Source organism: Solea senegalensis, linkage group LG10, assembly GCF_019176455.1.
Source record: "Solea senegalensis isolate Sse05_10M linkage group LG10, IFAPA_SoseM_1, whole genome shotgun sequence".
NCBI lineage: Eukaryota > Metazoa > Chordata > Actinopteri > Pleuronectiformes > Soleidae > Solea > Solea senegalensis.
The window spans coordinates 3752238-3779608 of NC_058030.1; the positions used below are offsets into that span (position 1 = coordinate 3752238).

The following is a 27371-nucleotide window of genomic DNA, read 5'->3' on the forward strand; positions in this document are numbered from 1 at the left end:
ATAAGTTCATGGCTCCATAAGAGACGTGGTCTTCGATATAATGTAGGTCAGCAGACACGCACACGCAGGCTGTAATCACACATTTCATCCCTTTTCTGCACAGACTTTCACTCCTTTTTTCTCCCTCCCGCCACAGCTGATGAAATGTCAAGCGAATAATCCGATTTCACGTGACATCCGCTCCGTCTGTGGGCAAAGGACTGTCCGATCACACGTCGCAGGATGATTTAAAAAAAAAAAAAATACAAATAAATAAATCCAATTTTGTTGATGCCGTGAAGCTGCGGTGACTGACAGGATTAAGCTCTGTTGACTTTAACTATAATACAGCTTTGACCTTCAGTGACTCTGTGAAACGCTTCACATCTGAGGTTCAGAGAGAGAGAGAGAGAGGGAGAGAGAGAGAGAGACAGTGTTTGTTTGTTTGTTTGGACCAAAAGACCCAACAAATGTGAACTGCTCAGTCGCAACTCATCGTTCAGCAAGGAAACCTCGAGGTACAGTCACAGACCAAAGACACACGGAGGTATATTGTGATAAATAACAGTAACAACATGCACAGAGTCACAAATCTCTCATTTTATATATATATATACGTATATATATATATATATATAAAACACTTAAAAAGGAACGTCATATCTGCTCAAGATCAAACACTGTTCAAAATGTGTGGAATATTTAAAAAGAACAGCTTCAAATAATGGTGGAAGACCTGCATCCTTGTCAACGATCAAAGGCCATAGATAGAAACAGTATCATACACTATGTTACAACAAGCCCGCGTATACATATATATATATATATATATATATATATATATATATTTATATATATATATATATATATATATATATATACATATACCATATGCATATATCATTAAGGGTTAAAGATTAACAGAGAATCATCATCATCCCAGGCTTCAGCGTCATATCATACATAAGTACATTAATCTTACAACTTATGTGTATATATATGTATATATATATATATATATATGTATATATATATATATATATATATATATATATATATATATGTGTATAGATATATATATATATATATATATATGTGTATAGATATATATATATATATATATATAGAGATATATATATCTATACATATATATAGATACTCATGGATATATATATATATATATATATATATATATATATATATATATATATATATATATATATATATATGTGTATAGATATATATATATAGATATATATATATATATAGATATATATATATATATCATCCTATCATAACATACACATCACATCCTATAATACATTATTACACACATGTATCATATCATATATAACAAACGTCATGTAACACCTGCATGTGTCATGTGATGCACGTATCACAACATACATGTACCATGTCACATAACTGATACAACAGCCTGTAATGCATTGTCATCTTATATCATACATGCACATGTCATATAATACCTGTATCATACCATCAAATGCTTACATCACACATGTGTCATATCATACCTGTATCATATGATTTGATACATGTATCATATCATATCATATCATACATGTAGGATACATGTATCATGTCATACATGCATCACACCATACCTGTATCATATCATAGGATACATGTGTCATAACATATACATGTACCATGTCATACCTGTGTCATATCTATATCATATAAATATATTATACATGTATCATATCATGTATGTATCATACATGATATGATACATGTATTATAACATATTATATATGTATCATGTCACATCATATATATATATATATATCATATAAGTAACAGTCTGAGTCAGTTAAGCTTATGTTAAGAGCTTTTAAACAAACAGAGGAGAAGCAGATTGTGCAGAAAAGGAAAGAGTGGACATCTCTGCAGCTGCTCTGTAGCAGACGCTGGTTCTAACTTTATTCTGATATATTTATACATTTAAAAACACATGTGGATCTACCGAACACATGTGCCACAGCCTCGTGACCTTTTGAGGTGTTTTTTTGTTTGTTTTTCTTATGTTCAGTTTTTTTTCGTGACACAGTGGTTACCAACATTGTAGGCACCTGTTGAACAAACAACACAGACCATAGCTTATTCACTTAAAACTGTTACAGTCATTCTCTTCCTCTGGACTTCTTGAAATGCTCTGGTCGCGCCACAGCGAATGGATGAAGCTCTATGTAGTTCGACTACTGTGCTGCACACAGGCTCAAGCTTAAAGTGATAGGTACAGTTGTTTGTATCAGACTAATAACCAGCCTGACACACTCACTGAAAACATGGCTGCCACTAAAAACCACTAAAACCCGATTTTTTTTTAGCCACTTAACAAAAGTCTCACCTCATAAAATCACTCTTGCACCAAAGTCCACTGAGAAAATCTGCATTTTTAGCTCATGGCGACACAAGAGCTGCTGGTCTCCTGATGCTTTGACTGGCACATTTATATCACTTAGGTCATTACAAACAGAGACTTCCATGTACAGAAGGAACAAAATAAAGCAATCAAATGTACTGTTGAAGGCAGAAATGGCTCAACAACTCCTGTGTGCCATGATGTATAATTGCCCATTTTCTCTAGGGACTTTGGCATAGGGGACGACCGGTTTACACAGCGATGCTAACTTCAGTTTCCAGTTGGAAAAGGCAAGAAAACGCGGCAAACATAGTCTCAGGATATCATCTTAAGCCCGATTTGGATTAGATCGGGATTAGTTTTAGATTACCTGAGCTTCTCAGTGATTTTGTTCCTGTCAAGATTACGGTGACTTGGGTAAAAAGGTCTGAAAAAATGAACCCCAGTTAATACTAATCACATGTGAATAGATGGCAAAAGAAGGATATTTATCTGCAACTATTTGATAAATCTCTCCCCAAACTGCCTCTAAAAGTAAAAGTAGTACGCACACGACGACAGGAGCTAGCGGCAGTGGTGTGCATAAATCAACTGACCCCTCCCACTTTTGGTAGTTTTGGTACAGAGATTTCTTATTCCGTGCGAATCGCACATTTAATATTCCATTATTCCCACCTACCCGTGTAAAACTTGAATTGAATATTGCTTTGAACTCATTTTATTCGGTGAGCCTTTTGTTAAATGGCTAAAATCTGTTTGTCCCTTGTGTCCCCCACTAACAACTGTCCATGTTCTAGGCTGGTTCCCAGTGAAAAGGAGACATACAACCACACTGGGGACAAAAAAACACCCTAAACCATCCCTTCGTACATGAGTGCAACAATATAACACGTCCCGTTCCTGTACACTTGGTGGTTTCAGGCTTTCACGTCTCAAGGTCTCTGCAGCAGGAAACTCACAGGGTTCCACTCACAGCACACGGCAGCAGTTGTACTGAGCCAGCGGCAGGATCTTGGGCTTGTTGTGTGTCGGTATGTTGAGGGCCAGAGCTTTCTCGCACAGGGGGAACTGAAAGAGTCTCTCGCGCAGCTTTATGCTGTGCCGCTTCCCCGGCTCCACCCTGGGTGTTGCCTCGTCGCGGGTCCCAAGTGCATTGTGGGGGGGCGATCTGTCTGTTAGGAGGTCGTCCTTTACCCCTTCCTTTGTCGCTTCTTCCCGCGCTCCCTCGCTTCCTGCGTCTTTGCAGTTCAGGCTGAGTCGGGCAGCGGACGCAGGGAGGGGGGAGGGAGGTTTGTTGGTGTTGTTGTTGGGTTCCACCTCCTCGTCCTTTCCTTCCTCTGCTGTTGTCTGGTTGTCCGGTTGCCCCTGACAACACGGGACCAGGCCGGGCAGAGACCATGATGGGACTTCAGGGGTCTGACTGACTGATTTGTCTACGTGACTCGTCGGCTGGTACGCAATTACACTCCCACTGTCTTTAATCTCTAATTCCATCTCCGTCTCTGCCTCGTCCTCGTCCTCCTCCTCCTCCTCTATCATCTCCACTGAGCTTCCACACTTCTTCTCTCTCTCGCATTGTTCTCTGCAGACTCGATCTTCTGCTCCGTCAAGCATCTCCTCAGCTTCCTTCTCCGGTTCTGCTGCGAACGGAGATGCCAGACTTTCTCCTTCGTCCAAACTACCCTCCTCTTTCTCCTCGTCCTCCTCCTCGTCCTCCTCCTCACAGATCTGCTGAAGAGCAGGCACGTTCTTGGGGACAGTGGGCTCCTCCACAGGAGGTGGACGGAGGGTGAGGCTGAGACTCGGCTGCCACGGCCCGGGAAAAGACTTCAGAGGGCGGGGCTTTGCGGCCAGCAGGTCCCCGCTTTCTGGCGCTCCTGAGAGGGGAGCGCTGAGCGACAACGCCCCTGAGAGCCAGTGGGGCGGAGCCTCTGGGCTGAGCAGCACATTCTCCAAACCTTGGAGCCAGTTGTGAGCCTCGATATCGTCCAGTGAGGCACGGCGACAGGGATCCTTCTGGAGCATGCTCGAGATCAGGCTGAAGGGGAAAAGACAGACTGTATGAAGATGACACAATGATATTTGTCATAGAAACTGATTTGACATAGAAAACAGCGCTGGGTGATAAAACAACAACAAAACTTATTACAATGTAATAGCAGAAGTATAACAGGTCAACATTAATGCTGTTAATGTCTAACCCTAACCCTTAACCTAACCACTATTCAAATCTTAGCACTAAACTTAACCACTTCCTCAGAAATTAGGTTCTGCCTCATCATGTCAAGGTTTTGGTCTCCATGAGGACTACTGGTCCTAACAAGCTACACACACACAGAAATAATTCCTTCCCTAGCCCCTTACCCTAACCATAACAATCACAAATAATGCCTAATCCCAACCTTTACTCTAACCCTAAAACCAGGTCCTTAATCCTCAGAAAGCCTGTTAAGAGTTGTGTGGACCAGGCCAAAATGTCCCCACAAGGTCCAAATGTCCTCACAATGATAGGTTTGTTTGACAATTGGTCCAAACAGCTTATTTAAGACATGTACTTTCATGCAGAGGCAGTTTTCGCTGCATTAGCAGCAGACTGGACCAGACAACAAGGTCATTATTTTAATTATTATCAACATTAATGGGATGATTTTTAAGGTCAGCAGGGAGAACACGCCCTTGGATGATGGATTAAATTATGATAAAACGACATTTTCTCGACGTGTTCTTCTTTGGCTCTTCTGTTGTGCTCAGACAGGACATGACCCTGGCTTCTTTTTTAATTCGTCAACACTCACTCTCTGCAGCCGCTGGAGACGTGTTCAGGGACAGAGTAACGACAGTCCAGAATCATCACCAGGGTCTCGCTGTCGTTGGTTTCCTGAAAGGGAGGAACTCCACACACCAGCATGTAGAGGATCACCCCCAGAGACCAGATATCTGGAACACACACACACACACACAGACAGACAGAGACAGACAGAGAGACATTAGCATGTAATAACCTCTCCTCTTATCAGGCCCCAAAATAGCAACGAGTCCCTCTGCTCTCAGATTATCTGCTGTGAGCGCCATCGTTCCTGGCCCTCGTTAATCTCACTTAAAAGACTCACCGTGTGCATTTGACACAGTTTGAGTTGCCCTGCACTCGTGTGTGTGTGAGATGTTGTTGTCTTTTGCTTATTTACTTTTGTTCATTTTACTGTCACGACGCCTTTTGTGTTGCATCTGTTTTCTTTACATTGTCCTTCTGGTTTTTCAGAAGTGTTTCTTTTCCAGTTTTGCTTCCTGTCCTGTCTTCCCTGGTGATTGCCAGCTCCGCCCTAATGTGTTTCACCTGTGCCTCGTTAGTCTCACCTGTGTTTGATTGGCCCCGCCTACGCCACAGTGTATTTAATCTCTGTGCTGCTTCATTGTCAGTCCTGTCTGTTGCTGTGGGTTTTTATGTGTTTTTGTTTTTTCACTTTAAGTTTTAGTTATTACAGAGAAATGTGGGTTAATTATGTCTTTGTCAGCACTTTAACATTTATTACTTTACAGCAGTTTGGTCAACTGTTGTTTTGTTTTACAAATTTTGAAAAAACATTTGTCAGTTTTTAATTTAATTTGGGATTGGCTGTAGGGCTAAAAGATTTTATTTAAATGAAGGTGCATAATTATTCAGATTTTACCTTTGGAATAACACATTTAAAATGATTACTGTGTGATATTTGAAAATTGCAATAGGCCACATTGCGATGAATTGTTCAGCCTTAGTCGACAGGACATTTTCGGTGTTACTGATCATTTCAAAGGCACTTTCAGGGCCGGGCATTGGCAGTTGGCATTCACTTCTCAATGTTACAATATCTGTCCTTATTATGTCCTTGTTATAGAAACACTCAAGGTCTCTCAGCGTCTCCCGTAAAGAATAAAGCTTCATCCAAAAATAATACATGTACCCCAAATGTGGCTATTCACATCTCTGAAGCAAAGCATTAGCTTCTTGTGATGAAAGAAATGCAGCACTTTCAAGCACTTCTTTCAAAATTCAAGCACTTTTCAAACCTTGAATGAACAGACATAATAAACATTTAAGCTTTTTTATTATTGTCCACGTTACAGTGAAGGAAAACAAGAGAGAGGGAAGTGCATGAGTAACAGCTGGATTTTTACATGTGACACACACACACACACACTGGTTTCCATGACTTCAGAGGACATTTCCTGAAGACTTAAACTAACCCTTAACCATAATAACTACTACTACTACTACTACTACTACTACTAACCTAATCCTAACCTGTCATTTAAGTTATGGGGACTTGATCGGTGTCCCCATAATGGTCCCCACAACATAAGCAATACCACACACACACACACACACACACACACACACACACACACACACACATATCCTGGTGCTGACTGACAGTGATGATAGTAAGCTTCTCTCTCTCTCCTCCTCTTTCCCCTTCCCCTTCTTGCCCTTCCCTTCACCTCCCCCACCTCTGTTCTCTCATGCAGATGCAGAGAGACAGAGTCCATGTGAGTTCAGCACAGTCTGAATCCAGAACACACACACACACACACACACACACAGATACACAGGGACACACACGCACACATGCACGAGTGTCGGACAACAAACAGAGGGCCTGTTGTGTTTGTTCTATTCTCAGAATTATCTTTCTTTCCATTTTGTGTTTCTTTCTGTCTTTCCTGCAATGAAAGCACTGCATGCTCGTAGTTTGTGTGTGTGTGTTGTGTAAAGTTTTTTTTTTGTGTTAGCCCATCACATCAAATCATGCAAAAGTCACTGTGACTTTATTTCTCATGTTTTCTTCATGTGTTTCCTTCATGTGTTTTCCTCGTGTTTTCCTCATGTTTTACTTGTGTTTTCCTCCATGTTCTACTTGTGTTTACTTGTGTTTTCCTTCTATATTTTTACTTGTGTTTCTTTTCTCCATGTTCTACTTGTGTTTTCCTCCATGTTCTACTTGTGTTTTACTTGTGTTTTCCTCATATTTTACTTGTGTTTTCCTCCATGTTTTACTCATATTTTCCTCATGTTTTACTTGTGTTTTCCTCCATGTTTTCCTCGTGTTTTACTTGTGTTTTCCTCATTTTACTTGTGTTTTTCCATGTTTTAATTTTGTGTTTTCCTTGTTTTACCCATGTTTTACTGTAGATTTCATGTTTTACTTGTGTTTTCTCATATTTTACTTGTGTTTCTCCTGTTTTCTCCATGTTTTTTCCTCATGTTTTACCTGTGTTTTCTCCATGTTTTTACTTGTGTTTTCCTCCATGTTTTACTCGTGTTTTACTTGTGTTTTCCTCATATTTTACTTGTGTTTTCCACCATGTTTTACTTGTATTTTCCTCATGTTTTACTCATGTTTTACTCGTATTTTCCTCATGTTTTACTTGTGTTTTCCTCATATTTTACTTGTGTTTCCTCCGTGTTTTCCTCCATGTTTTACTCGTATTTTCCTCATGTTTTTACCTGTGTTTTCCATGTTTTACTTGTTTTCCTCCATGTTTTACTGTTTTACTTGTGTTTTCCTCTATATTTTACTTGTGTTTTCCTCCATGTTTTACTTGTGTTTTTCCTCATGTTTTACCTGTATTTCTCTCATGTTTTTACTTGTGTTTTCCTCATATTTTTACTTTGTGTTTCCCTCTGCCTATGTTTTACTTCCGTATTTTCCTCATGTTTTACCCGGTTTTCCTCCATGTTTTACTTGTGTTTTCCTTGTGTTTTCCTCATGTTTTACTCGTATTTTCCTCATGTTTTACTCGTGTTTTCCTTGTGTTCCTAAAAACGATCCGAGCGAACTTTGAGCTGTGACGTATTTCCAAATTTCACAAATTCAATTGGATTTTAAAAAATTGTGAGTTCTTTTTGTTGCTCAGGTGTGTTTTATATATAGTTGGTGAAAATTAAAAAGAAATTACAACTTTCATCAGATTGCCTATAGGTTGTGCTGGGGAAAAAAGGATATAAGAAATATTGCACATATATTCTTATAACCTCTGTATATACGTTTTAACAGGCGTGGGAGAAATAGCAGGAGAGAGGGTTAACTGTCGGTAACGACAGGGAAACCAGCATGTTTCCCTCAGTCGTGTCGTGTCATAATAAACACACCTGTGTACATAATATCAGGACATTGCTTTCCTCCGCAGTGTTTTGAAAACAGTAGCGTCGCCTCTCTTCGTGACATTCGATTTTCGTTTTTTTTCCCAGCATGCAGGAAAGTCACATGACGTGATGAAAGCAAAGCTTATAGGAGATCAATACAAATGGAAGACGGTGTCGTATTTCTCTCAGCGTTACACTGCACCGTGCGTTTGAATGTCTGTGAAGTTACGTTACTGTCTTGTCTCCGTGACATTTGTGCAGTGAACTATTCAGGACTTACCCTAATTTAACAGCTGCAGAGTCATTGTGATGGTGAAATGTCTTGTTGTGGATACGACGAGAAACACTGCTTCACAGCACTACACAGACACACACCAGTTACTGGCTATAACCTATGCTGATAATTATTAATCGCCTTAAAGTGCCTTTTATAATGGCTTATGTATTCTTTTATATGTAGTTATTTATAACAGATTGAGGACACAATTAACCAAAACCTGGGTTCTGAAATTTGTTTTCATGTTTTTTTGTTTATGCTAATTTATTTATCCTGACCCTTTTTATATATAATCGTTTATTATTTTACGCCTCTACACTTTTGTCTTAAAACGTCCCATTTATTTTAATCTCTTATTACCATTTTTTGTCGTACTTTTAATCCTTGTTATTGTTACCTTTGTTTGTTTTTCTGATGTCTTATTTTTGCTTACATTAACCTGGCACTCTGTAAAAACTCTTATAACTGTATATATATGTTGTAGAAAAACAACAATTAGATATTTTACAGAATGTGTGCGTGCGTCTCAACGCAACCCACCATCTATGGAGAGATTCTCACATGTGTGAAAACCATTCAGCTGCTGTCCCACATTATACTCATGATGGTGCAAACAACAGCCCTCAGTTCTTGCCTTACAAAGGGAACACACACACACACACACACACACACTCTGGCTCAATCTCGAGTTATGCAACAAAGAGGAGAAGCCACCGTTCACCACTGGGAGTGAGCTTTTCTCTGTTCACTGGGGAATATCACACATTCCCACCAGCACAAGGACACACACTCACATGTTCACACACACAAATACACACAAACGGATACATGACAAAAATACAGAGTTATCTGTCGCATTTATGCTTAGGTTGCGTCAATTCACACTGTCATTTCAGGTGTTTTTGTTGTAAAACATAAGAGTAAAATAGGTTAAATTTAAACTGCTTTTACAAATGTGATGTAAATATTTTTAAAAAGTACAAATAAGTGATAATATAGAGAAACTGTTAAGTGATTGTTGTGTTTCTAACGCAACACACGGGCACTTCGTTCCTCTGTGTTACTGTGGTTTTCACTCAATAATGATGAAGGACATGAAGACAAACTTGTCTCCTTGTTTAGCGGTTAGAGTTTAACAAACGTAAATACAGAAGAACTGACTTTCGTGTGTTGCTTATTATGGAATAAGATTTGTGTCAATATTATCAAGGGCCTTAGGAAGCTGCCTGCTGATTGGTTACTGGTTTTCCACTAACAGACAGTAGGGGGCAGTGGAGACAGCCCCCAATCTCCCCGCAACAAGATATTTAACTTACAATTTAGGGTCAAAATCCTGCATAGTTCTGCTTTTTTTTTTTTTTGGATAATATTGATTAATAATTAAGTATCATCACTTTCAGCATAATGGAAGTGAATGGCTCCGCCAAAGAGAATGATCCAGAATGTGTATAAAGCAAAGAAGACCAGGTCCAGGTCCAGAGTGTTGAGATAAAAAGTTCCTGCCAGGATGAGCAGCATAAATGATGTGGCTCTGCAGAACAGCGCTGACCTTGTTTCAGGGCCCACCTCCTTTTAAGTACTTATTCCAAGCGCGAGTGCGTCACAAAGGGTCAGCAATGCAGCACCGTTCCAAAAAGGTCCTTCAAGTTCACATAAACACACGGAACAGAACCGCAGCTGCCTCTTTAAGACAGGATGTGTTCAATAGACGCTGACAAATTTAGTCTGTTTAGAAGCCAAGTTTGTCCTGATGAAAGCTGAAGATCCTGATGAAGCTTTTTTTTTTATTAAAGCGTCATCGTTTCTATTTTTGCGACCGTGAATCAGTGAAACATTGATTGTTAATGTAAAACACGTAATCTTGTTCTTTTAAATATTTGGAAACCTTGGTTCTAAAAACAGACATGAGAGGATGAGACACAGAAAACGCCCGATCCTACATTTTCCATGACGCTCTTGTCAAAGCTCGGGCGGATGTGTTGAATGAAGTGTGTCCACCTCCGCCACACTAGGTGGCGATATTAGGTGTTTTCTAGTTCGTCATAGATTAAAGGAACTTTAGCTAGGGGCTAGTGGTTAGCATGTCAGTCCTTGGTCGTTTCTCAATACCCAAGTATGCAAGGATGTACTCGCAGTACGACTGGAGTACATACTTGCCGAGAACAGGAGTACACAAGTACGATCATCGCAATTGGAACAGCAGCGTACTTCCTTCAGCCGCTTCAGCCTCATTGTGACGCTGCTCGCAGGTCGCGATCAGCAGTGCTGTCGCTAAATACACCAGACTCCTCTGTTAAATATTGCGATTTTAGATATTTCCCTGGTAATTTTTGGAGATTAACGCACATTTTTAGGATTGTTAAAGGCCACATAGACCGGAAGCTCCAATTAACGCTGCGTTTGTGTATCTGCGTCATTACCTCGTTTATGAAACCCTTAAGTTTCAGAACAAACAGTTCAGCCACTGCTGAGAAAATAGTGTTGTATTGTTTTCCTGGGCTCTGCGAAGCGGATCGGCACTTCCTTGATTTGATGTCGTCATCAGAAATCCTCACCACCGTAGCGCCTCCTGGTGCGGGCACTAGTCCGGGCACATCCGGTTGCGTACATTCAACCGCAGAAGAAGAAGAACTACTCTCGTTGTAGCTGCTGAGATGGACAGTGGGAAAGCTCTCGTTGGCTGGCCAATCACAACACAGTCCACGTTGTGGGGGTGTGGTTTTGGTCTGAAACAGTGCGGCTGACGAGAGCGTCAGTGAGGAGATATTTTGATTGGCTCGTTTGCAGCGATTAGGAGGTTTTTAACCATGAAACCATGGCGTCTCTTCCTGTGATGGCACTCTGACCAATCAGTGGCTGGCAGGCTCAGTGCACTTGAAAAAGTGCCTAGTACTGGTACTATGCTAGTGGAAACACGCCATAAATGAACTTGATTACGTTAAGTCTAAGTTTTAATGTTGACACGTTCATGTCCTCTCTGTTGTCTTCAGAAGACCTTTCCTCATGAGGACTCGCTGTGTACCAGAGGCTGATTTGAAAACAGTGTGTGAGTCTGTTTTTGGACTTGGTTGCTAAGACAGCAAATTTGTTCTTTTGTGCTGTTCTAATTTCCGACATGCCTCATGGTGGTGTGCAGAATGTGGGCTTCTCAGACGCTTTGGAAAAAGTCTTTGTTGATATAAACAGTCCTGTGGCGTTCAGGGTGGTATGAAAACACTGACAAAGGGGTTTTGTCTGAGGAAAAAAAAGCTTTCTGGTTTTGGAGCCACTTCTTGATTTAAAATAGAACGGCTTTTAAAAATGTGCTGCACACCAAAACAACCGCCGACCCTGGAGCGGAGACATGAGAGGTGAGTGTGATGTCGGCGGCCAAAGAGGAGACATAGAAAAGTCCGTATTCTAAAATAAACATTTTTAAACGGCCTCAGACTTCATGACAATGCACGGGTTACAAACAGTGGCGTCATTATGTGTTAATATTATTGATTTTTTCGATGTTTACATTGAAGGAAACTTTAGGTTTTTTAAGGTTTTACTCCAACAAAGTCAATTACAACAAAACAACAACATAAATCCCCTAAACGTCACTACTGCTATCAACGGTAAGGACTTTTCTGAGTGAATATTTCAATTACAGCCAAAGGTCACAACCACATTCAACACTATTTACACCTGCATGGTGTAAATAAAGGTGTGTCACTGACACCTGAGAGACTTTACAGTATCTGTGAAACACACACACACACACACACACCACTCACTGAGGTTTTATGGAACATTCACTAAATGCTGTGTGTTTATTATTGAAAAAGAGACGTTTAAATGTAGTATTGGGAGTGACGGTGAATGAACTTCCACTGAGCGAAAATGACGTCTTCAACAACGTGTGTGCATACAGTACTGGACACATGTTATGTTATTATATGGCGGAAAGGCCCCCGAGGACATTCTTGTCTCTTCTTTACATCACAGGACTATCATTAAACACACAGGTTTACACAATGAGTTATTCTTCTGAGGACACGGCGTTGACTTCCACGCATTTGAAACAAAGCCTTAACCAGATCATGTCTAATTCCAACATTAACCTAAACTAATTACTCAATTAATTGATTATTAATCGATCACTAATTTGCTTGTTGTTTGTGTGGGTTTCTTAAATGTGAATATTTTCTGGTTTCTTTTGCTCCATTTGACAAAGAACTCCTTTAAAACTGAAACATTTGTGGTTTGTCGAGATTAAGTGTGGGAAACACCAATCGTCATTTTTCATAATTTTCTGACATTTTATGGACCAAACAAGTACTCAGTTAATGATAATAATCATTAGTTGCACCTCGACATGACAGGAAAAAATATGTGCGATAATTTCAAAAACATGCCAGAGAAACATTGCTTAATTTGACCTCATTGGGACCAGATTTTGGTCTCCATGAGGACTACTGTCCCTGACAAGGTCTCTAATTGACAGCCTAACCAGCGTTAGGGTTAAGAAATGAAGGGTTTTTTCAAGACAGAAATAGCAACGAGAGCAGCAGTGTGTGTGTGTGTGTGTGTGTGTGTGTGTGTGTGTGAGAGAAGACATAACTGACTGTGCGGCTCAAGATTGTCTCTCACACACACACACACACATGTGCAGGATATGTACATTTCTATTTTAGTGATGACATAACCATGATGAGATAGAGAAGAAGACGAAGAAGAAGAAGAAAAAAAAAAGATAACACACATGACAGGGGTTTAAATGGACGTCCTTCGAGGGGACACTTTTAGAAACAGGAACTGACATTGAAGAATAAAGAAGAAGAAGGAACTAATGTAACTCTTGAGTCATTGTGAAGTTCTGGAGCGAGCAATGTTTCTTCAGTGCTATCGTGTTACTAGGGGTATTTTTATGAAAACAAGAAAACACAAAGATTTTACTTTCTTTTTAACAGGGAAGTTTCACATTTTCTTTTCTCATAAAATCTATTCCAATGTCATAACTTTGTCCAACAAGAAACTCAAGTTTGTGTCTCTTCATAAACCGCTCACATCCCCGACACCAAAGCCCATTAACGCCATGGAAACACAGCAGCCACTGATCCACAGCTGCCTCCATCTGTAAGTTCAAATGAGTTACTGTGTGACTTTGCTGTTTCCGATCCTGTGTCCAGGTCCAAGGCAGCAGTGGACCAGCTTTTGCTGCATCCCCATGAGCTGAAAACACTCATTTTCGACACAAACCTCATTGCATTGATTTTTATCAGGCCAGCCTTTTAAAAAGTGGCTGATGTCTGTACTTCCACGTCTGTCCGTCAGTAGCTCATACACTCGCACTTCAAAAAACATTCACTTTCACTGGCTTTGACCCATCTGCGACTCCTTCTTACCAAAGGCCGTCTTTGGACAGAAACAAACGCGAATAATAAACAAAAAGTGCCCTAATATTTCCCAACAAAACAAATAACCCAGCTCAGACCCGCTTAGAAGATAAGACCACCAACCTCCCCCTCTCTCTCTCTCTCTCTCTCCCCGAGACAGGAGAGCAAATGACTCAGTTGTCTCTCTGTTTCTATGACGTAGAATTCTGACAATTTACCAGCCTGTCTCAGCTTGTACGACAGATTATTCCAAACAAAACAGACTCGCCGCCTTTACTGTGGGTAAATGATCATGTCCTCTCTGTCCCTCTCTTATTATAACACACACACACACACACTAACACTATGCAGTGGTGCTGAGCTGCAGTGTTTGGTTCCACTGCAGAATTTGCCCAGTTGTCTGTCTTCCTTGGACTGACCCAGATACACACTAATCCTACATGAATGCACACACACACACACAGTGATACAGCAAATGCATACTCAGCAGATACACATACACACACACACACACACACATACAATAGATATTCAGGAGTGGATACATTGGGTCAAGGGGCCAAATCTTTCCACACAGACGCTCCACATATGGAACCAGAGCCCACACAGGATTCATAGTGAGGACACTCATAGACATAATGCATTCTCTGGGCCCTTACCCTAACCTCAACCATCCCATCCATCTTCTACCACTTTATCCACCACTCTAAACTGACCAAACCTTAAGCATCACAACTAAATACCAACAAAACCTAAACCCAATTCTAACCCTGAACCTAAAACCAAGTCTTAACCCTCAAAAAGCCCTTTAAGGCGGTGATAGAATGTGAAGACCTGCCTTTTTGGTCCTCACACTGATACTCATACAAGAACACACACACAAGTGTGTGCAGCTATTTTTGTACACTGTCTTCCATGCACTTGTAGAGCCTAACCAAACATACCAAAGCAAACGTTCCACTCACAGAGAGCACTCTTGCGTTTCCTCGAACCGTTGTGTTGAGTGATTTTTTTTTTTGTTTATTCCTCTTCGTACTGTAATAAATCTGTCAACATGCTGGAGAACTATGACAGTGTTCAATAAATCACAAGAAAAATAGCTCCGTTGAGGGAAAATGAGACGAGATCTCCACGTTTTTAAATGCTAGCATTTTGGGATTGAGTCTTCCTGTCTGGAGTTCCTCCAACTAGATGATCGTGGACAGATACACGCACTTCAAATGTGTCAGAAGACCCGAGGCAATGTGTCAATCTCCAAAAACGCTTCACCCATACACAGGACTACACTTGGTAGCACAGTTTAAAAGAACAGCCAATGTTCTCTCTGTTTAAACTGCCCTAAGATTGGTCAAAGTCTCCCATGAGCCTTGGGAGACTTTGATTTCCATGAGGCTATAAATGGAGCCTAGCAGAGATGCAGATGGTCGCAAGCACTTAGGAGAAGAATGGGGGCCTTTGTATACAAGAGGAGGAATTTGAAACTTTTGCAACTCTCTCCAATCATCTCTTTTACTCTCTGCCATTTCCTCTTTCTTCTTCATGTGTTTATGAATTGGGTTTATGTGGGCAGAGCCTTTAATTCTGATTGGACTGTTGTAGAAACATGGTGGTCGCCTCCATAAAACAAGGCCATTTGCCTAAAGAACATATAAAAGTTCTATTACAAGGCTAGAAAAACTAAACACACTCGGCCTTTTAACAGCTTCTACACCTTTGCTCTGCAGCCAACACAGTTTTGGCCAACAAAAAGGCCAACCAATCACTTACTCACTCATCTTCTACCACTTTATTCTCCACATGAGGGTTGGGGGCGCTGTGCCAGATGCAGGGTACACCATGGACCACATGGAGACAAACAACCATCCAGTCTCACACTCACACCTACTGTCAATTTAAGAGTGTCCAATTGACCTAATCCCCATATCTGCATGTATTTGGACTGTGGGAATAAACCGGAGAACCTGGAGAAAACCCACGCACACGGGGAGAACTTGCAAACACCATGCCGAAAAGGCCCTTGTTCCTACCGGATCACGAACCCGGGTCTTCTTGCTGCAAAGGCAAGAGTGCAAACCACCACACCAACCGTGTGGCCCGCTAACCAATCCCGAATGGATTATTTCCCTTGGCACGCAAGAGGCCGGCTTGGATGTACACATCCAACATTGTGGACGCCAAAGAGCAGTTGTCTTTGGATTCAGCTGTTGCTTAGCCTAGGTGAGATGTGGTCTGGCATTAGCCAGGCTAGGCAAAAGTCAGTAGACACCATTAGTAGATAGCCATCTCTCATAGAAAACTACCACAAACATGTTTGTTGACATGCCTACATCATCTGGATCCACCATTTGTCTGATTGGTGGTTGGTCTGTCCAGTAGCATACGGAGCATTACCCAGGTTAGTCAGGCTACACAACGTTAGGGAAGAAGTATCAAACTTTTCTCACCGACAGCTGGCGCATCATATTCTTCTCCCAGCAGAATCTCTGGGGCAGAGTACGCTAGCGACCCACAGCTGGTGGCCAACATTGTCCCAGGTTGGAATAAGTTGCTGAAACCAAAGTCTGTCAGCTTCACGGCGCCCTGCTGTGGAAAGAACACCACATTCTCGGGTTTCAAGTCCCGGTGTACCACGTGCAGCTGGTGGCAGTACGCCACAGCACGCACAATTTGCGCGAAGTGGCGCTTGGCGGTTCCCTCGGCCACGCCTCCCTCGTGGCGGAGGATGTAGTCGTAAAGGTCGCCCCCCTCAGCGAGCTCCATGACCAGGTGCAGGGTGGTGGGTGTGTCAATGACCTCGTAGAGTCGGACCACATTGGGATGCTGCACAAGCCTCATGCACCTGAAACAAATTGATAATTATAGTGAGACCATGCACAGAAGTAGGAATTTCAGATTTTTAATTCACTACTATCATTTCGTTACAGTACCTCACTTCCTGTAAGAGGTGACTCGTTGCCATGACATCAAGTTTTGTCTTGTCAATCATCTTGATAGCCACCAGTTGGCCAGTGTTGACATGACGAGCCAGTTTAACCACCGCAAAGTGACCCCTTCCCAATGTCCGACCCAGATAGTACAGTCCGCTGAGATCAGAGCGACAGGGGCCGCACCTGGGGGCGAGGAGTCCATCCTGGGCAGCCATAATTTCTCCACAGGAGTCCATGATTGAGACAAAGTGAGAACTTGGAAAGAGAGTACGCTGGAGGATGGATTAAATTGAAGGACGTCAGGGGCTTGGGGCCTTTTTTACCTTACAAAAAGGTATAAAAAGACAGAGCCGGTGGGAAATTGTTGTGTCAAGGTGTCGAGGTGTGGAGAGTCGCCTGGCAGGACAAAGAAGAGACAACACAATGAGACAAGACGACTGTGTTGATCATTTCAGCCTTTGGCCTAAAGGGAAAAGGGCTTTCGATGAGGTCAGCTGCTGCTAATGTGTTACCCTTTTAGGCCCTGAAGACCGGTGACAGACTGATGTTTCACGGCTTTTATTAAAGACCCAGAAAAGAGAATTTTAAATTAAGTAGTGACGATTACTGTGTACGACAATATAGCACAGCAGAAAATTCAGACGGTAAAATATTCTTTTATTGAACGGAGGCTCGTGTTTGTCTCCGTCTCAAATAACATCCATCCAGCACAAATGGTACGTCAAATCAATACTGTAACTGGAAACCATAATGCACGTACGTGTGTGTGCGCATACGTGTTTTGTCTTTAGGAGGTTGTGAGGACAAGATTGGAACCAAAACCATTGTTTTTAGCAGGTCCTTATGACTCCAACGGGCCTTTTGAAGGGTAGAACTTGAAGTTAAGGTAAGGGGATGCTTTATCTAAGAGTGTCCTCACAATTATAGAGAGGTGTGTGTTTGTGTGTGTGTGTGTGTGTGAGATTGAGAGAGAGAGAGTGAGGGAGAGATTAGCTTAAGAGGGTCAGAAGGTGTCATTAGACCTGATGATGTCATGATCAGATCATCCTCAGGAGTAACTGCGTCAGCTGGGTCAAAAATCCAAACGAAACTGAGACTGTAAACTGTAAACAAACTCATTTCTTTTACCTTTTTATAGAATCTTTTTTTCAAGGAAGCACATTTTGAAATTCTATACAAAATATACGCCACGATCCCATACCACCTGCTCTTCATCTCAGTGTAAACGCGTGCTCACGTTGAACATTCGGTGGAAAATGTACGAAACATTCAATAAAAGATCGAAGCACTTCATTGTCATCATGTAGCACAAAGTCATTTAGAAATTTAGCAATTTGAAAATCTAAATTCAAGGGGATTATCCAGTAAAATACTTTTAATGTTCCGATGCAGGCCAAAATCACTGGATTGGATGTTTGAAAAATTCAAAAAAGTCATGACATAAATGCTTCACTAAACAGAAATGACTGTAACTACATCGGTACAACCTGATATCGATATGGGTAGAAATGGAAATGGATTTATTTTTGATTTTATGGCTGTAGAATTTTTTAGAACAAAAGAAATGTTCAGTGAGTGAGTGCTTCTTTCTGCCCCTTTTTCCAAGATAACTTTCACTTTCCATATCTGGTAGTTATTCAACCCTTTAGGAAATGATGATACTGAGAAGCTGACGTGCAGGTGAATCTCTTGTATTTCTGTATTTCTCTGCTTTCCAGTGTCCGTCCATCCATCTTCTACCGCTTTGTCCTGCACATGAGGGTCCAATCTCAGCTGACATAGGCACGGTACACCCTGGACAATATTCTAGATATCGCAAACGGTCTAAGAGTTGTAAAATCGTGTCAGAGACGACCGGATGGTCACAGAATGGTTAACAACACTCTGATTGTGACTTAAAAAAAACCCCAACGACCAAGATTCGACAGAAGAAAAGTTCATTTGTAGCTGTAAACACATTAAGGGTGTTTTTTTTAACTCACTTTTTGTCAAGTCCACAAACTTATTCCTCTCTCCTACAGCGTCCATTACAATTACATACACAAGTCAAGCGATTTGGCTACGTCTAGAGACTTTTAACTCCTCCTTACAGAGGAGTTGGCAACGCTAGCTGGGGGGCACCAAATCCCTGTCTCGCCCAGGGCACCAAAATACACAGGGCCGGCCCTGACCATATATATAAACTGTATAAACTAAACATAATGGTACAACAGAGAGTAGACAGGAGGGATAATCGTGCCACTTTTATAATGGAAACCAGGCTTCACTGACAACATCATCATCATCTTCCTCATCATCATTTATTCATGACTACATAACAGTGTTATTGTTGCCAATACACACAACAGCAGCCTCCTCCTGCTGCTCCTGCTGCTGATACTGTCGCTGGTGGACACTAACAGGCCTGAACACCGAGGACATAAACGCTAAAATGATTGATCAATATCCCAAATATCTCCTGTCATCTCGTGTGTGTGTGTGTGTGTGTGTGTATGGTCAGCTGTTCTGCACTTGGCCTCAGCTGCAGTACAGAGTTGAGCTCACACACACACACACACACACACACACAGTCAAACCAACGCCACAGTCCGACCATCACAGTGACACAGACCCGCTGAGACGCAGCAAACATCGGCGTCAACTTACCATTGTTGCGCAGAAGCTCCGTGAGTGTGTCCCTCCACAGGAACACGCAGCGCCGATGTCTCTCTCCCTCTCTCTCCCTCTCTCTCTCTGCTTCACAACACTCCACACACACTCACACTTTCCTCATGACTGCCTCGATCCAACCACCACACTCACTCACACACACACACGACGGAGCGGTGGAACGGCGCGCGTGCGTATGAGCGTGCACCATCGTGACGTCAATGCATTCCGCCTCGCTCCCGCGGCAGCAGCAGCAGCAGCATCCGCGGCCACGAGCCTCGCGTTCACACGAGAATGAGCGAGTGAATGCGTGAGTGTTGGAGATTGAGAGATGAAAAAGGAAAACATTCATATTTCCAAAAAGGGGGCGGGGAGAAGTACAACTTATTTACATAAAGTAATAATAGCAATTATTAATCTTCCTCTTCCTTGTGTCTATAGTTTTTCTGTTACATGTCTGGATTGTGCTGGCAACAAAGTTAGAAATAGATAAGTAAATCGAACTGTTCACACCACAAATAAATATTCACATCTAGAAAATTAGGATTGAATCTCACTCAGGGTCAATGAAGATTAAAGTATATATATGTGTATATATATATATATATATATATATATATATATATATATATATATATATATACATATATATGTACAGTGAGTGCATTCATGTAATGTACTGCACAGTGTCTGGGGATCAGAGTCACTGAGGCTGTATTTACATTCCAAACATTCTTCTATTGTAATGTGGCCTTGATATACTGCAGAGAAAAAAAACTGTTTCCGTTTTTACCCACAGTTTGCTCAGAGTGTCCGGAGAGAGGAATTCCCACAGCTTTCCTGCGCAATCCTTAGATTATTATCATGTAAATGTCGCTGTGTTTGTGTTTGCGTCCTTCATCACACTCACACTCACATTCTTGACTCTTAAGAGTCATGCCAAGGTTTTGTTGTTTCCGATTCCACGCAGCTATTGCACTGTACATGGTCTGCACGCGCGGCAGCCACCACAACAGCTGATCTCATCCATCACCGTGACTCTTTGTTTCATGTCAGGAGTAGCACAATGAGGCCACCTAGTGGTTCACATGCACACGTTACATTTGAGATTTTTAGAAATTGCAAAAAAAGGTGCACCATGTATTGGGGGAAAAAAAGGCTGGAATTCTTTACCATGGTTGCCACGGCAACCCACAAACAGATCACAGGCAGCCGTCTGTCTACATTCATGGACAGTGATGAATAAATGAGTGATTGAACGGTTATTTTTCAAAGAAGAAACCTTTAATTTATGTTACCAACACAGGTTACTGCTGTCACCAAAGGTAACAAGTAATCTGAAATAACCCCACAGGAGAATGAAAAGTCCGGCTCATCCTCCTGTGTTTACTCTCGCCATTTCAATGGAGTGGAACCTTGACTCACCCCGTACCAAATGAAAAAGTAAATGGCATAAGGCCCATTTATACTCCATTTATGTCCCTTTACCATCTGTCCGTTGGTATGGGCATTACGTCATGAACCGTACTTGACATGCATACTTAACGGGACGGATTTTTTAAATGAGCCAAACGTTCTGGACCATCTGTAGTGGTTTTAACAGCACAGGTCGGGAGGCGTGTTAGCAGTAGTCAAGGCAGGAGATTACCATTGCCTGTACTAGGAGCTGGGTAGCCTGTTGGGTTAGGTACGGCCTGATTTTTCTTACTGATCTGTAAAAGTCAACTGGTCATCAACACCCAAGTGGCTTGCTATCTTGGAAGGAGCCAGAGATATTTATTAATGCAGATGTTGTGATGTATATTCCATTCCACCCCTACTCCACGACAGACGTGTGAATCCAGTGTAACTCACGTCTGTTGTGTATCTGCTGCTGAATCACCGTGTGGTCTGTGGCCAGTGGACGTGTCTTCATGATGAGATGGTATGTCCTGGGTTGGTGAGGTGGTAGCAGGATTGTGTCCCCATTTGAAGTAGGGGCCATGGTGGATAATGTCCTGAAATCGCATCTTAATGGATCTACCGGCGCTCGAGAAAATCCTGGCGACAGCATTCCTCTTTTTTGTCTGAGCCGTCAGGTGGCTCCTCAAGGCCTTGATGACAACATCGTCAGCTCGCTGAAGTTCCGCCAGAAGCATCTTGGCAGAGTGAGACCTTTGGGACAGGTCGCTGAACAGAGCGTCACAGGTCTTGTTGAGAGCTTTGCTGGCGGAGATGTCTTTAAGCTTGATCTGTTGCAGTGCCTTCTCTGACACAGTCTGGACAATCCTTTTGAAGTCCGCTTGACACAAAGATGCCTGGGCCTTCTTCATGGTACACATGAGAAGCTCCGTCACCACCATGATGAGCAGTTTGTAGTTTTCAACATGGCTTTCCAACATTGCTGCTGACTCTGCAAGTGTTGAGATGTCGGGGTCTTCTGCATCTTCTTGATCATCTCCAGAAGGAGACCACGTTAAGTCCATGCCGTCGTCACAGTATATGGAGTTGTCCACGTCTTGGTCATTAGCTCCATTGATCAGGGTGGCATCAGTCTCGGTCAGGATTGTCATCACTGCTTCATCTGAAGTGAAATAAGAGATGTCACAGAGACTCTTCCTTATGGTCACTGCATGTGGTAGTAACAAATGGGCGGCCTGTATGGGAGCGGTGCTGCTCTTGTCACGTTTCTGGGGCGAACACTTGCACTGGTCAAGGGGCATGCATTCTATTATTTCCGCAGCTAAACTGACGAGCGTGTCCATTGTTTTGAAATCGATGCACTTGCACTTGGAGATCTTTTTGAGATGCACTTGTGTTGAACACATTTCCAAGGCAATGCGGCTGTTCACTTTGGCCGCTGCGTCTGTGGCAACCATCCTGGTGAACTGGCGCAAACTCTTACAGTCCACGTGAGAAGCGCTTAAAGCGCGGGCGAAACAAGACGGAAGGACATCTGCCATGTTAGACAGGATGTGTCCCTCATCTACCCCAAAGAAACACCGGGTACTTTCCACAGATGTCCAACTGTACAGCAGCTGTTTTTTTCGCCCCCACTCTGACAGGATGGGCTTGATGTGATCCATGATATGTAATTCAACGGTATGAATAAAGTGTCGCGATAATTCAACCAAGGGCCTGAAAAACTCTTTATCCCTTGACTCTCTCTTGTCTCGGTAATTGTGAATCAAAGAGGTTACGTATGTGAACATCATGAGGTTGGACACAGTGACTGGAGGAGGGTAGACGAATGCGATCAGCCCAAGATGTGATGACTTTGTGGTTGTTGAGTCTGCGCTCATTTTCCAGCTTTGTTGGTTTGATGTTAGTTGTTGTTTTTGGTTGGTTACCTCTTCTCTTTCATTAGCCTATTTCTCCATAGGTTAATCGAGTACTGAGTAGGCGGTGTGTGTTTTTTAGGTAGTTAGTATTAAAAATGTTGCATCGCTGCATTCCCCTGCAGTTATTTAACCGGCAACCTATTCTCGTTCCCTGACTCTTCTGTGCTACGCGTAGCTTAACCGACTTCTTTAGTTGTTGCCTTCTTCTCTAGAGCTTTTCAACACAGAGCAAACTTCTCCAGCACAGCTTGCCTTCACATTTAGTTGTAAAGGCACACGGCTCATGAATACACTACATCAAAGACTTAGGAGGCTTTTAAGTTGCCATGACAGAAATCTAAGCAGTTGAGCTGTTGAGAACTCTAAACTGTGTACTTTTAACTGTTATTATTATTATCATTATTTTTGAATGATATTGTGTTGGAAATTCAGAGGAAGAATCTTGAAGGATTCCATAAGCAGGGAGTAATCCAACATTATGGATGCAATCCGACAATGCCAACAAACCTCACCAACCCTGATATTAGATAAATTAGATAAATTGTCATACCATTGCATCCCTGGTCAGTGGTGACAGACTACGCCACAGAAGATAAAGCGACTCATCACACATGTTGATTATTTACTGGCTGACCAGTGGATACAAGATGAATGTGCCATGTCAGTTTGAGCTTTTGATTGAGGTAAATTATGAATAAACTTTGGTTTCCTTATTCATTGTAGCTGCTTTATCAAGTCAAGTAAAGGTGAACCATAGAGATTATAGAGCAGTAAAAGCAGTAGTTGATTGTGCAAATTTCTTCAACTGAATTTACTAGAAATGCTGCATTTCTAAAGTAATGTATTAATGACCAAGTTTTATGGGCCCCCATTTATCAAACTTGCATAGAAACCGGTGCAGATTCAGGTGTAAATATCACTTGTCAGCCTGTGATAAATGTACAACCTCATGTACCAAACTACTTATTTCATTTGTATTTCACTACTGGTGTTCAATGGAGAGCTGCAACTAACGATTATTTTCATAATCGATTAATCGTTTGGTCCATAAAATATCAGAAAACCTTAAAAAATGTTGATTGGTGTTCATCCAACCTGGAAATGATGATGTTCTCAAATGTCTTGTTTTTTTGTTTTTTCCACAAACCAAAATGAGCAAAGAAACTGAGAAAATAGTCACATTTAAGAAGCTTAAACGATCACAAATCTTGTTTTAATCAAGAAAAAAGCTCGATTCATCGTTTCAGCTCTAGTTCAATGCATCCAAATACAAAAGTTTATGGATTTATTTTTTTTCAGACCTATTTACATTTCAAAAAGGAACTGAATATTGAAAAATCAAACAGATTTATTTTTTTTTATCAAAGTGGAAAAACAGCTATTTACACTACTAAAACACATGATACACATTGTCCATTTATTTACAAACGATCTTTCTTTCCATCATGCCACAGCTGGAAGCAGTTCTTCTTTGAAGAGAGGCAGAGAGGAACATTACATTTCCTACAATACACTGCTGTCTTCACCCTGGATATCCCATCATTTTGACACTTCTTGCAGTGCTTCCTGGCCCTTCCCTCCCCGTTGTCATAGAATAAGGGCATGCAAGTGGTGCGGGGCCGTGGTGGCGTCTCTACGGATGCCCCAGCAAACTCCATCATGTTCTTCACCAAATGCTCCCTGAAGATCTTCTGACTGAGGGGCTTTTTCAGGGTGGAGTCCTTCCTGAACTTGAACAGCTCCGTGTGTAAGAGGAAACTGTTGACAACGGCAATGTCCATAAAGTGGAAAAAAAAACTCTTGTACCACTTCATTGTCTTTCGGCGGACAGAGTAAAATCCAATCAGCGCATCAGACAAATCCACACCACCCATGTGCTTATTGTAGTCCAAGACGCAGTCCGGAACAGGTATGGATTTGAATTTCCACACGCCGGCCTCCTTCACTCTTCTCTTCACCGTCTGCCCACTGTAGGACCGATGCACTGTGGAGCACATGGAAACCTCTCTCGTGTCCATCCACTTCACGAAGAGGAGTTTGCCATTCCTCATCCAACGAATGTCCCCCCTTTCTGCCTTTTTGGGCAGGTCGTTGGTCTCGGTCTGTGGGAAGCCATTGTGATGTTTCTTGATAGTCCCACAACAGCCAATGTTCTTTTTGGACAAATCTGTGAAGAGAGTGGGGCTTGTGTAAGAGTGGTCAGTGTACAATGTGTAGCCACTACCGAGGAGAGGAAAAACCATAAGGTTCATCACAGCTGTGTAACTCAGACTGTGGACCATGGGGGACTCAGTTTTGTCTGTGTACACGTTAAAATTCCACGTGTAGCCTATAGATGAATCAGCCAGCACAAAAAGTTTGTAACCCCATTTTGTGGGCTTGTTCTTGACATACTGCTTCATGCTGATGCGCGCTTTGCTGGCAACCATCCGCTCATCAATGGACAGATTCTGATAGGGCTGGAAATTGGCTTTGCAGGCACTCACCATCTCGTTGTACAAGGGCTTTATTTTGAAAAGTCTGTCGTAGTTGGCGGTGTTCCTTTTCTTTTCATTTTCTACATCTTCCTTTGGGTCACTCAGATGAAGTGACCACAAAATGGCCTCAAAGCGGTCCCGGGACATCTTTTCCTTGGGGAAGGAGAAGTTGTATGGCCATTGCTGCCTCCAGTAATCTGCCCTGTGGTGGACTGACACAAGGCCAGTGTAAACAATGATGGCTAAAAATGTGTAAAAGTCCTTCACCGTGAGCTCTTCCCACTTGAACTTCAACCCAGCTTCCTTCCTTTTGGCAGCGTTGGCATTTGTGTTTTCAATGATTGTTTTGACCACAGAAGCAGAGAAGAAAAGCTGGAAGAGGCTGAGTGGAGACCATGCTGTGCTGGTGTCAAATGTGGGGCCAGGTTTCTGGGCCGGCATAAATCTGAGAGGAGTGGGTTTGATGTCCTCCTCCTCTCTGTCTTGCCACTTGTCCCCGTCCCCGTCCCCATTCTCTGCAAATGTCAACCTCCTTTTTCTAGACGATTTCCTAGATGGAGTAGAACTTCCCGGAGAGCGTGCTCTCTTCCGCTGAGAGGTGGGGGTAGCTGTTGATGAGCCTGATTGAGGTGATAGTGAGGGATGTACATCTTCTGGGGTGGAGCAGCGTGCTTTCTCCTGCTGAGAGGTGGGAGTAGGTGCTGATGGGCCTGGTTGAGGTGACTGTGAGGGTTGTACATCTACCAGGGTGGAGCAGCGCGCTTTCTTCCACTGAGAGGTGGCGGAAGACGCTGATGGCTCTGTTTGAGTTGACTGTGACGTTTGTAAATCTACTGGCGGCGAGCAGCGATGACGACGTGCTTTTGTTTTCCGCCTTGTTGGAGGTGGTCTTGGAAAACTGGTTAGGGGCGACTCACAATCCTCATCCTCATCATCACTGCAAACCCAAATGTGGAAGAAAAACAAATATATTCATTCAGTGGTTGTCAACACAAACGCAAAAACAGTTGGTACAAATAAACACACTGTGCTGTGGAAGTCAACACACACACACCGGTGTATGTATGTATGTACTGTATGTATATGTATATGTATATGTATATGTATATGTATATATATACATATACATATATATATGTATATATATATATATATATATATACACACATATATATATACATACATACATATGTATATATATATATATCTATATATATAGATATATATATATATATGTGTGTGTGTAGGCACCTGAGGATGGACGTTTTTAGTCCCTCTATGAAATTGTAATTGTTTGATGTATTTCATATACTTTCATTTCATATATTCATACTTCCATTCTATATATTCAAGTTTCATTCAATATATTCTTAATTTCCTGAATGGCTATACATGTGTATATATACATATACACATGCAGAATGTGTGCCATGTCGTCAGACTAATAACTAAGCCAGAATCGTGCCCTGACAAAGATGCTAGCCCTACATAGACTAAAGTGTTGACACCAATGCAATCTCTACATACAGGACATTTAGAAGACATTCCATACCTTGACGATGGCGGGGGAACGTAATCTAAATCACGAGTGTCTTCCGTGTCGTCAGGATACAAAAGATCTTCATCCTCTGACGACGAGTCAGAGACACTAACGTTGCTCTCGGTATCGTCTCCCAGCACTACCTCGATCGTGTAACACGTCTGTCCTTCTTCGTCTGACATGTTGGTTTTTCCACATGTGCCAAAACACAGACAGCGAACCGAGCGCGACACAAAAACAAACTTGTCGTGCGTGCGCTCTGCGCGCTCCAAATGTATCTGGAACCGAGGGGCATTATGGGAGTAACTCTACTGCGCATGCTCTATGGGTCG

General features: G+C 42.0%; 2 protein-coding genes across 2 annotated transcripts; both read right to left on the bottom strand.

Moving 5' to 3' along the window:
- Window positions 1-3125: 3125 nt before the first annotated feature.
- On the bottom strand, window positions 3126-19957 carry snrkb (SNF related kinase b). The gene is made up of 5 exons (XM_044036394.1): window positions 19700-19957; window positions 17054-17449; window positions 16571-16965; window positions 5161-5302; window positions 3126-4403 (listed from the first exon to the last, which is right to left on the bottom strand). The coding sequence occupies exons 2-5, from the start codon at window positions 17287-17289 to the stop codon at window positions 3335-3337; spliced, it is 1842 nt and encodes a 613-aa protein (XP_043892329.1). The 5' UTR covers window positions 17290-17449; window positions 19700-19957; the 3' UTR covers window positions 3126-3334.
- Window positions 19958-24352: 4395 nt separating this feature from the next.
- Window positions 24353-27320, bottom strand: LOC122776007 (piggyBac transposable element-derived protein 4-like). Its single transcript, XM_044036304.1, has 2 exons — window positions 27052-27320; window positions 24353-26436 (listed from the first exon to the last, which is right to left on the bottom strand). Exons 1-2 carry the CDS (start codon window positions 27219-27221, stop codon window positions 24444-24446), a joined length of 2163 nt encoding a protein of 720 aa, XP_043892239.1. The 5' UTR covers window positions 27222-27320; the 3' UTR covers window positions 24353-24443.
- Window positions 27321-27371: the final 51 nt, after the last annotated feature.

Coding starts and splice junctions, on each gene's coding strand:
- snrkb (XM_044036394.1), bottom strand. CDS start 17,289: ATGGACTCCTGTGGAGAAATTATGGCTGCCCAGGATGGACTCCTCGCC. Junction 16,966..17,053: donor CACCTCTTACAGGAAGTGAG/GTACTGTAACGA, acceptor AATTTGTTTCAG/GTGCATGAGGCTTGTGCAGC. Junction 5,303..16,570: donor ATATGATGCGCCAGCTGTCG/GTGAGAAAAGTT, acceptor TGTGTGTTCCAG/ATATCTGGTCTCTGGGGGTG.
- LOC122776007 (XM_044036304.1), bottom strand. CDS start 27,221: ATGTCAGACGAAGAAGGACAGACGTGTTACACGATCGAGGTAGTGCTG. Junction 26,437..27,051: donor GTTCCCCCGCCATCGTCAAG/GTATGGAATGTC, acceptor TTGGGTTTGCAG/TGATGATGAGGATGAGGATT.